Source organism: Dermacentor albipictus, chromosome 2, assembly GCF_038994185.2.
Source record: "Dermacentor albipictus isolate Rhodes 1998 colony chromosome 2, USDA_Dalb.pri_finalv2, whole genome shotgun sequence".
NCBI classification, from domain to species: domain Eukaryota; kingdom Metazoa; phylum Arthropoda; class Arachnida; order Ixodida; family Ixodidae; genus Dermacentor; species Dermacentor albipictus.
The window spans coordinates 111,739,797-111,751,904 of NC_091822.1; the positions used below are offsets into that span (position 1 = coordinate 111,739,797).

At 48.5% G+C, this 12,108-nt stretch overlaps 1 protein-coding gene across 1 annotated transcript in view; it reads left to right on the forward strand.

Moving 5' to 3' along the window:
- Nucleotides 1-930: 930 nt before the first annotated feature.
- LOC139055764 (nose resistant to fluoxetine protein 6-like) overlaps nucleotides 931-12,108 on the forward strand; it is a 50,585-nt gene continuing 39,407 nt past the window's right edge. Inside the window, exons 1-3 of the mRNA XM_070533296.1 lie at nucleotides 931-1,015; nucleotides 4,069-4,280; nucleotides 5,886-5,994. Coding sequence (XP_070389397.1) covers nucleotides 931-1,015; nucleotides 4,069-4,280; nucleotides 5,886-5,994 — 406 coding nt within the window. The remainder of the gene's footprint in view (nucleotides 1,016-4,068; nucleotides 4,281-5,885; nucleotides 5,995-12,108) is intronic.

The following is a 12,108-nucleotide window of genomic DNA, read 5'->3' on the forward strand; positions in this document are numbered from 1 at the left end:
TCTGGAATGATGAACAACAGACTGCCATTGCGGAGCTACAACGTCGATTGTCTTCTCCTCCTATGTTCGGTCATATTGATGAGGATCCTGACAGAGAAGTGCGCACTGACGCCAGCAATATCAGCCTCGGAGCTACCCTGGTGCAACGGCAAGACGGGACTGAACTAGTTATCGCGTACGTGAGGCGCACTCTGTCACGGGCAGAGTCAAATAATTCCCCCACAGAGAAGGAGTGCCTCGTGGTTATTTGGGCTACCACAAAGTTTAGCCCGTATCTCTACGAGCGGCCATTTAAAGTTGTGACCGATCATCACGCTTTGGGCTGGTTGACCAACCTCCGAGACCCTTCTGGACGATTGGCGCATTGGAGTCTGCGACTCCAGGAATTTAACATCACCGTCGTATACTAGTCAGGTAGGAAACATGAAGATGCTGACATCTTCATGTTTCCTACCTGACTAGTATGTTGTACTGACTAGTAGTAGTACTAGTAGGACTTGTAGGACTAGTAGTAGTACCTGACTAGTATGGCACCTGTTGAATCTCAGAATCCTGACGAGGCAGACGACAGCGCCTTCCTGGGAGCTCTCAGCAGACCGGACCTACTCACTAAACAACGATCGGACGCTGAGTTAAGGCCCATCATTGATCACATAGAAGGGGGCATCGCGTCCATTCCTCGCCCACTTTCGCGACGGTTGTCATCATTTTCCCTTCGAGAGGGCATCTTATACAAAAGAAACACAGGTGCCGGTGACAAACCACATCTTCTAGTAGTGGCTCAAGCCCTTCGCGACGACATCCCATTAGCCTGCCATGACGAGCCGACATCTGGTCACTTGAGCTACTCAAGGACACTGCACAAGGTACGGCAACTGTACTACTGGCCTAGACTGACTGCTTGCGTCAAACGCTACGTGAAGGGATGACATGAATGCCAGTGCCGAAAGTCACCACCCTTCAAGCCTGCAGGCCTTCTATGACCCATCGACCCTCCGGTACGCCGTTTCATCAAGTTGGAATGGACCTTCTTGGACCATTTCCCTTTTCTTCCTCCGGCAATAAGTGGATCATTGTGGCATTTCATTACTTGACGCGTTACGCTGAGACTAAGGCACTAACACGCGGGACAGCATCTGAAGTTGCCCAGTTTTTTATGCATCACATTGTGCTTGGGCATGGCGCACCATCATTCATCATCACTGACCGAGGGACGGCAATAATTAATCAGAGACGATTCTCCTCTTTCATACCCCCAGGGCGGTTGGACACCTACTTCAAAAGTCTCATGGCGTTGGCTGTATTCATCTTGATTTTGGCGAGGGACATGTCGTTCGATCCGTTCACCTCTATGAGCATGCGAAGCACACGGATATTGGTGACGAGGGGTGCGGGGTTGCCATCTGTGAGATTAAGTGCGATATTTTCATAATGGCATTTAGCAGTGGAATATTTCGGATGGCCGCCACGGAGAGTAGCCTGTAGAGGAGGAGTTCGCACTTCGCCGGTGAGCAGTGAAGCTGCAAGCGTTGGAGATAGGTCTCGACTGTTTCAACGGCGGGTTGTAGTGCCGTTTCTACTTGGCCGTCACTGCCTTGATGGGCCCAGCTGGTTATATCGTCAGCGTAGATGGTGTGGGTGACGCCATTCACTTGCTTCAACTCTTTGCCGAGATCGATCATGACGCGATTAAAGAACATCGGGGAGATAACAGAGCAGTGGGGGGGTGTCCGCGCTACCCAGAGTGTGGGCATTGTAGCAGAGGTCCCCAGCGAGAGGAAGGCCGTGCGATTAGAGAGAAAGTCTGTGACGTAACTATAAGCGCGCGCTTCGAGATTAAGGCGTGAGATGCGGTCAATAATGGTGGCATATAGGCTATGCTGTCAAAGGCTTTTTCGAGGTCGAGGCCGAGTATAGCTTTAGTAGTACGTGTTCTACCTTATAGTATATGGTGCTTAAGTTGTAGCGTGGCGTCTTGGGTCGACAGGTGGGCCCGGAAGGCAATGACCGAGTGAGGATACGCTGCAGTGTCTTCCAGATGGGTGTTAATTCGGGCGAGGAAGGCATGCACTGTAACCTTACCCACACATGAGGTTAGTGAGATGAGGCGAAGATGATCGAGGCTAGGTTTGCCAGCTTTTGGAATAAGCCAAGAATTTAATTAAATTTTTGGTAATTCCTCTACTGATTTATTCATGGATTGATTTGTGATTGTTGTCACTGAATCTTTTTGCCGCAAACGCATTTCGACGCTGTGACTTACATTGATTGCTGCTGTAAATCTAGCATTGGAAATCGGAATCTCTAGGTAGGATGTACATAGGGAAAGGATCGGAAAAGGCTTACCGCCTTCACAAACATTCACAACATTCGTATTGTTCGTGGCTTCAGTATTGTGTCGTATAGTAGCTCTGTTATTGACGTACCAATTTCATTTTGCGCCATTCAAACGTGCTCGAACCTGTAAACAGAAAGAACTTCTTCCAGTACGTGTTAGGAAATTCGAGGCACTGTTAAAGGTATATTTTTCCAGCTATTTCCAATGTGTTCTTAACCTAAATAGGAAAAAAATCATTCCGGGGTTTAAGTGCTAAAAGTACAAAAAGCGTGATCTGACCATAACGCACGGGAAGGATAGCGGATTAGTAGTGACGACCTGGATTTTTCTTGATTGGGCACCTAAATCTAAATGGCAAACGGGTGCTTTTTTTTGCATTATGCCCGCATTGAAATGCGGCAGCCGCGGTGGGCATCGAACCAGCGACATCGAGCTTAACAGCGTAACGCCATAGCCGCGAAGCATATTGTCACGTAGTAGTGACGGTAAAAATAGCAGCAAAACTGTGATTAATGTGATTAATGAAACGAGCGTTTTATTGGGCGAAGTTGTGCCCTCGAAAACAGGCTACACTCAAAGAACAACCATAGCGGCAAACACGATCGGCGGTAGTCGAAATCTGTTCAGTAGGTCAAGCGCGTCGGCTTTTATACAGCAGTCGTCGAACGTTCAAGGCTAATCGCTGGGACCCGCGTGTCTTCCACAAAGTTCTACACCATTCGCGTCACGCGATGAAATTAGACAACACAAGGTTTGGCGACAACAGACAGCGGATAGAAGCATTGATAACATTCCAGAAACTTCCATACATGCAGGCGCGTCCCACGCTGTGCGATAATATTTGTTAGGCGGCGAAACGTGGTCGCCCGATAAAGACAAGTGCACGTGTCAATCCCTCCCTCTTAAAAAGCATCGACACGATGCTGCAAACAAACGAAAGTAATATAGAAATGCACTCGTAGCAAAGAAAACAACAAAATAAGGAAGTTCGTCAGCATCCATCAACATACGATGTCTTTTGTTCTCTGGCGCGGTTGTTGAAACGGTGTCCAGTTTCACCCACATGAACTTGCCACATGAAACATGCCACATCCTAGTCAACACCCGACGCACAACGTACGTACGGTTTTGTGTGTTTCCTTCCACATGCGAAAGTCCGAGGGCCGCCACTGCGACTGCAGAGAGGCGACGCGTGCGACAGCACCACTTCGGCCTCTTTTAGTGCCAGTGAATTGAGAAGATTAGACAAAGGGTGATAATATGCAGTCCACTCACCTCAATCTGCGGTTTTCTTAGTGTTTATTGGGTTTATCCTGCAGCCATGAATGCGCATACGCTGAGTGCCTTCATTATTCATAAGTGTAACATGTGTAGGTTTCAATAAATATATTTTGAGTAGCACCTGTACTGGCATGTCTTTCTGTGTCCTTGTCAAAAATAGTAGCGCTGAATTGCTTTCTTAAGAAAATAAAAAAATACACATCACCAACTACCCCCGTGAGCTGTTTTCTTAAGCGAACATAGACAGTTTTGGGTAAGGGCCGCAGGTGAGACCGTCCCACTGTTTTCTATCGGGTTTGTGTGGGTTCATGGATGTACGCAAGTACTGTGGAGTTATGATTGGCAGGTCCGGTATGGCCCGCCCCCTCCCCCCTTCCTTCCCAAAGGCGCAAACCATTCCTACCGACAGCTCTGCGATCTCAGTGTAAATATAATTGTTCAATGCGCAGTGTTCGACGCTTCCGGCAAGTACCCCACGGGCCTGTTCGAGGGCACCCGCGCGGATATGGGAGCATTCGACGAGTGCCTCAGCATTGTACTACGCGACGACTATGGGAACATGCTGTCGCGAGGGCAGTATTGCAACCTGATGATATACGTCACGAACGGCTCAGCTGTGGAGGAGATGGTTCGCTCATTCTCGGATGTTTTGCACCCAAGGGTAAGTGAGACTGAGTTTTATTTGTACTATATTCCCCAGGACAACGCTATATGGAGTAGCACGTTTTTTTAATGCGATGCAATTGTTCGTCTAGTCGCAGCCAAGGTCACAGCAAGGTCATGTGTAATGACGTGCCAATATTTTCTCCAAAATACGCTGGTGAATCCAGGAGATAAGGCAACTTGAAATGCCGACAGGCATAGCATACAAACTGCACTTAGAGTGCGAACTAAAGCGACGCGCGGCAGCAGGTGGTGCACATGAGTGCATACGTGAGATCAATGAGAAACCTGTCTTCGTTGCTGTGGACGCCATTTCATTGGCTTCATGACAATGTGATCATACATTCGTTATCATGTCGTCGTCATCTTTCCGCCATTTTATGTATTACACGAAACGGTCTTCAGCTCGTTAGAGGCAATAGATAGCGTTTGGCGACAAGATCAATTTTTGGATTAGTAGCTACGTACAAACGAGATTCGTTTCCATACTTACCGAGGATGGCACAACCTCCGAGCATTACAGCAACCGCGTGGTCGCTCAGCGTGGAGTACTGAGCGTGACGCTGTTGAAGCTAGCAGCCATTGCACTCGCCGGCATCCTTTCATGCACAGTTAGGCTCTCTATCTATGCCGACGACATCTGTATTTGGGCATTGGTTGTGACGCGACTTCATCTTCACGGGTGGATTCAGAAAGCAGCCACTTTACCATCATCCTACATTCGGAAACAAGGAGTTCCAATATGACGGGAAATATGTGCAGCGGTAGAATTTACCTGGAAATAATTGTCTACATACGTGTTATCGTTCGACGCACCGCTAATTTTGCACAACACAAGTCACAAATTTTTGGGGTGGATATTGACAGAAATCTTTCCTGTACCAGTCATGTGAATGTGAAAAAAATGTTCCTAACAAGAGAGCCTTGGGGAGTGTCAATACACTATATCCTGCAACTGTACAGGGCCCTCTTTATTGGATTCCTGCGGTAAAATCTACAGCTTACATCGAAAACCTGAAGAAATACCCTCAATACAATCCAAGGTATCCAGGCCGATGCATTCAGGATATTTATTGATTTACCACGGAGCGCTTCAACGTGTGAAGTCATTGTAATCGCTTAAGACTACACTATAAGAACGCACATTACCATTGTGTAAGGAAGAAGAGCACCAGGACAAGGCCAGCCTCTCAAGGACACAAGAGCAGAAGGACACAAGGACTCATTAGCACAAGGACAAGGCGTTGTCCTCTTCACTCCTTCGGAACTCTTCATAACCCGCAATGATGTTCCCCTCCCTTTCGCCACTGTGGATATATCAGCCGGTTTCAGCTGAATCGTTGTCTGCAATCCGCTTCCTACAGCTCTGAAGGCTCTTTGCGGCGAAGCACTTGGCCGTGTTAAGCTTCTTGATGACATGTTTATAGCCTACGTGCCGGATGCTTCGTATGCAGAGCTCACTGACTTCTGTGCACTTTCCACGTCTGCTTTGCCATCAGCTAACTTATTCACACCTTTCATTGCCGATGACCTTACTTTCGAGCAGCGTTTCCAGCTTCTTCACCGGCTTGCCCAATTCCGTTCTTCTTTTGATGTCGCTCAGCCTACTCTGGATCGCACGTCAACCGTCAGCCACAACATCGACACTGGCTCCAACGCGCGATTGCGGCAGCGCCCACACCGCGTCTCCGCCAAGGAGCGCCAGGTGATCAGTGAGCACGTGGGCGATATGCTTCAGCGTGTCGTCATTAGACCTTCCAATAGCCCGTGGGCATCACCGGAGGCTCTCGTCACAAAAAAAGATGGTTCCATTGGGTTCTGCATCGATTATCGCCGTCTTAATAAGATAACGCGAAAAAATGTCTACCCTCTACCGCGCATTGACAACGCTCTGGACATCTTGCAAGGAGCTGAATTCTTCTCTTTGTTGGATTTACGCTCGGGCTACTGGGAGGTCCCGATGTCAGCATTTGATCGCCCTAAAACTGCGTTCATTACTCCAGATGGTTTATACTAACTTAATGTGATGCCATTTGGCCTATGCAATGCGCTTGCTACGTTTGAATGTATGGTGGACAATATATTGCGCGGCCTAAAATGGAGCACGTGTTTATGCTACCTCGACGACATCATTGTGTATGCCCCTGATCGCATCTTCTTCGCTTTGTGCAAGTGTTGACGTCCTTTACCAATGCAGGCCTGCAATTGAACCTGAAACAGTGCCAGTACACCGCGCGCAAGCTCATGATTCTAAGTCACGCCGTATCATAAGACGGCATTTGTCCCGACCCATCAAAACTTTGCGCTGTGGCAGAGTTTCCTAAACCTAAGACGCTCAAAGAACTCCGCGCCTTCATCGGCCTCTGTTCTTACTTCAGACGCTTTGTTCGCATTTTGCATCGATTATATCACCTCTGACACAACTCTTAAGTGGGGCCAATGACCTATCCTCCTTGTCTCCTGCATGCAACACCGCATGCGGGACCTTACGCCGTCTCCTGACGTCTCCGCCTATGCTGCGACAGTACGACGCCACCGCCCCAACTGAAGTGCATACCGATGCCAGTGGTGGTGGCCTTGGCGCTGTCCTTGCGCAGCGCAAGCCTGGCTACTCCGAGTACGTCGTTGCTTACGCCAGGCGTGCGCTCACCAAAGCGGAACGCAATTGCAGCGTCACAAAAGAAGAATGCCTGGTCATCGTTTGGGAACTCGGGAAGTTTCGCCCTTATTTATATGGCAGGCCTTTCAATGTGGTTGCTTACCATCACGTGCTTTGTTGGTTACCCTCTTTAAAACACCTTAATGGACGCCTTGCCCGATGGGCTCTACGCATTCAAGAATACGAGATACACGTCATCTGCCGCTCAGGTCGCACGCAAACTGACGCTGACGCTTTGTCCCGCTCTCCGCTGCCAGCCGACACGGCCTACCGCTCCAGCATTGAGGCGGTACCCTCGGTCGACATCGACACCTCCGCATGAAAACAGCGCAAGGATCCTTGGGTGGCCTCTCTTTTGTATCTCCTTTCTGGCTTACCTGCATCACCCCTCTCCCGCTCCCTGTGTCGCCAGGCTGCCCATTTTGCTGTGCGGGATAACCTCTTGTATCGACGCAACAGCCCGATGGTCGCAAGTGGCTCCTGGTTATCCCTAGGACTTTGCGTTCCGACATGTGTGCGTCTTTCCATACTGACCCAAAATGTGCACACGCAGGCTTTTTGGAGATGTATGAGCGCCTGCGGCAACGTTACTAATGGCGAGGAATGTTTACTTTTGTCCAAAAGGTTGGCCGCTCGTGTCCGTAATGCCAACGCCGCAGATCTCCGCCTTATGCGGCCCACGGTTTATTACAGCCGCTTCCGTGTCCTGCTCGTGCCTTCGACCGCGTGGGAATTGACCTATACGGGCCGCTACCGCTAACACCCGCTGAAAAAAGGTGGGTTATTGTCGCAGTTGTTCACATTACACGCTATCCTGAAACCGCTCCTGTACCTACAGCGACCGCCAGGGACGTTGCATCCTTTCTGCTCCATCGTTTCATTCGTCGTCATGGCCAACCTCGGGAGCTGCTGAGTGATAGAGGGCGTGTGTTTTGTCGCAGCTGGTTGAAGCTGTGCGTGCTCAATGCCGTATAGTTCACCGGACTACCACGGCGTACCACCCTCAAACTAACGGGCTTACGGAGCGCTTCAATCACACCCTTTGTGATATGCTCGCCATGTAGGCTTCATCGGAGCCTACAAACTGGGACATCGTCCTCCTATTTGTCACGCACGCATATAATACGGCTACAAAAAGTACTACAGGATTTTCTCCATACTTTCTTCTCTACAGCCGCGATCTTTCCCATACCATCGATGCGGGTTAGCTTTATACACCAGACACGTCAGAATGTGCTCCCGTTTCAGCCATCGCCCGATGCGCCGAGGAACGCCGTCATGCCCTAAAGTACACCTCCGCCGACCAACATCGACAAAAAGCCAATCGTTATCACGATGCTACGAATCCGAACTTCACTCGCGGAACACTTGTCTTGTTGTGCATGCCTTCTACCTCGCCTGGACTTTCGACAAAACTTCTCTCGCAATATGATGGACCATACTGCATCGTCGAACCCATCTCTCACATCAACGGTGTCATAAAGGCGCTTACACCGACATCCGACAAGCGCCGCCATGGGCGGGATGTTGTTCACGTTCACCGCCTGAAACTATTCTATGACCCACTCGACTCCACGTTGTAACTCGCCAGGATGGCTCCGCTTTTTCACCAGGGCTAACTGTAATGAAGAAGAAGAGCACAAGGACAAGGCCAGCCAGATCGTCTGTTCTATGCCTGCAGTGCAACCAGTGGGCCAGCCGGATCGCCAGTGCATAGCAAGAGTGTGAGCCGTTCGGGCAACCAGCTGTTCCTGCTCTGCGTCACCTGCCTTCTCAGTTACGAACAGACGCTGCCATCTGAATTGTTCAATACACCGCATTACAATTGAAACAATGCGTGTGTAACGAAGGCACTTTGCCCGGAGTCCTACCTAGCACCTCGCAAATGTTCCATTAGAAAAGTCCAACATCACATGCAGTGCGACTCCCTTTGCGCACTGTGCCTCTCTTACATCAGAACACGCACCTGTGGAGAGACCTTCAATTGCAACATGGTCTGCAAGCCATACTAAATAGGCATCACAATCCCAGGACTTCAGAAAAACTCGGACATACCGTCTTATGCACTCACGAAACTTAGTTGACACCTCTTGTGCGGGAAATACAGCCCCTGCACACGCGTCTATACTCCCTACCATCGTTTTATATTTCTGTCTTACTCTCTTGCGGTCACTGCGTTGTTATTTCATCGTCATCACACCATCTTGAATCCGTCGTCATCGTTCCATCATCGTCATGCCATTGTTGACAGCAACTCGTCATCAAAAAGGCAGCATCATGCTGTCGTTGTCGTTCAATTGTAGTCATTTTCTCGTAGCGATTGCCATGTCGTCAACCCATTGTCGTCATATTTTTGTTTTGGCACTATCGTCGTGATTCAACCATCGTTATCACATTGTCTTCATGCATCTTCGACAAACCGTCGTCGTTGTACAGTCGTGATCATATTATGGTAGCCATGCCTTGGCCGTCGAACCATCGTAATCATTTTAACATCGTCATCTTTTCGGTATCGCTCCAGCATCGGCATCATGTTGTCGTCACACCATCGTCGTCACTCAAGCATGGACATCTCATGGTTGTCATAAAGTCGTTGTCACAACATTGTACTCATACCCTAGTTTTCATGCCCCCATCACACCATTGTCATCATAACATCGTCGTCACTCCAGTTTAATTATTGCGATGGTCGTCATGTAGTCGTGAAACCGTCGTCGTATACCATCATCGTCCCTCCTTGCACGAATTTGCGCCGTCGATACCTTTAAAAATGGTTCACATGACATAGATAGTAACCAATATGATTACTGTATTAGTTTCTTTAGCTACAAAAGTGCAAGATCCTAGAGAAAAGCTCTAAATTAGCTAACACTTGAGGGCATAAAGTTACCATGTACAAAAAGATAATTTCCTTCTTCAGCGCGGATTGCTGCTTGTTCAGAATGCTTCCTTTTTTGTTGTGTAAGTACGCGTGATAATGCACCGAAGACCCACGTGAAGGTTTCTGCTAGCCAAGCTACGTTCAGGTACACCTCCCCCCTCCCCCCCCCCCCCCAATTCCCCTCCTGAGCAGCCACTCGGATTGGTTTACAGAACCACATTCTGAAGCATTTAAGAAATGTCGTTAAACTGAGAGTAGTAGACGGAGTTCAGGTAACATCTCATGAGAGGTCACGTGAGAGCAATATTAAAAGCAAAACCATGACATATCTACGTGAGCAGGATCTTTACAGACGAAATGTCAGATATCGAGAGGACGTCCCACAATGTTTAGTCGATAGGCTGTCGGACAGGTGGTAGCCTCAGTGAAAACGTTCAGCTACTCAATCGAGCTAAGTCCAATAAGCATATGAGCGGAGCTAGCTTCTCTGTTAAGAATAACAGATTAGCATAAATACGGCACCTAAGACATGAAAATTGTTTCATCTTTTACCGTTGCTTCGGAGGTGGTCGTGAATATATAAGGTCGCTTACTTTGTGCATCTATATTATATGGATATGTACAACCATGCCGCACTAAGGTCCTGCCTTCATGTATGGGCTCTTGTTTGTCGCAATAATTTTCTACCTTTTTTGCAGCTACTATATTTCAGGAGCTACTTTTCCTACACGAAGCTACCTCTTGGTCGCCTGGCAGTCTGCTCTTTAAACGACTGCAACCAACAAGACATGCAAGCCTTAGTGGCCATCGGTGTGTACTATACGTAGTCCTGTGCTGAAAACCATTGCTGGCGCTGAAGACTGTTGTGTTTAACGCTAGCATTTCGTTAAGTGTCCATAGCAGCTGCTTAAGTGCGTCTTAGGCATGTTTGAAGGAACCCACAAACTAGCGCTTTATTTCATACATGATTAAGTGCACTTGGCGGTATCTAATAGTTTAGGAAAAGTCAGGAGTGAAAGCAAAGAGACAGCATAGATATGCCCATGCACTGCTCAAGGGGTATAGAAAAGTACAAGCGCCGGTAACCATATAAGTCGGCTGCTGCAAGGCTGGGTGATATTACACTTGCCAGAGGGAAAAATTCATATGTGCTCTACGTTCATGTGTTTCCTTAAACGATACACCGCCCTGTACATATGCCCTGTACCGAGCACAGCGTTCGCTGAGTTCTTGCTCAAGTTATGCCAACAGCATGAAAAAAAAAAATACATACACTACGAGAAATCCGCGGCCGAATTTCAGAGCTCATACATATGTGCGTGTTATTGTGACCTGAGCAGCCAAGTCCACCTTTGGTAATTTCTGCAAGGTCAAGGTTTGTTATTACGAGCCTAGGGATTCTGCTGTTCTTTAGGCAACGGCAACGCTGAGGTAATGATAGCGAACTGGCACAGATCTTCAATCTTGGTATCATAACGTTAGAATTTCTCTTAACATGCACAAAGGCTTGGGCACACAAAACAAATGCTAGCGAAAAAAGAAATCGAATAGGAAAAAACACAGGCCGCTTGCGTGAAGCGTTCTCTCCGTGGGCACATTAACCGATCAATGAAACCTGAAGATACTCCATGCTTCTATAATGTGGCACGAAGCTTCCTTGAGACACGCCCGCTGCAAGTTTGTGTCGGGCACTGAACGTGGCATTGTACTAATCGCTTGAGACTTCACATGTTGACAAAAAATAAAAATAAAAAGACCATTCAGACGTCCCCGGTGGGTGAAAATCTCAGAGGGGCGTTCTCTAGCTGTGCGCATGCACTTGCGTCTGCGACGCCAGCGTGAATTTATATACCCTGTTTCGCTTCGACCGTGATGGCGTTGCTTTCATCGCCGAGCTGCTGTGAGAGCAGCGAGAGCTGCGCATATGGGTTGTCATGGTACCAGTGCGAGAATTTCATTACAGAAAATTTTCTCTTTCGGAGAGGGGCGTGTAAGGAAGAGAACGAAACGCATCTGATTTTATTACGATGCAATTAGGAGAGCTGCACGGCCAACGCTCTGCGCGCCCTTCCAGTCCCTGATGTCTTTATTGAGACGGTTCAACACGCTGCCTCATCGTCCCAATTCGTAGCGTCGTTGCCATATGGCGCCGGCGCTGCACCTCGCTCCCGTGCATTGTCTTAAGCCCTATCATGATCCTCTGCCTCCTGTTACATCGTAAGCCACAAGGATGGCTCTTTTCATGCGGGGCATAAATGCGCGGAATGATTTCACTTCAAGTATTTC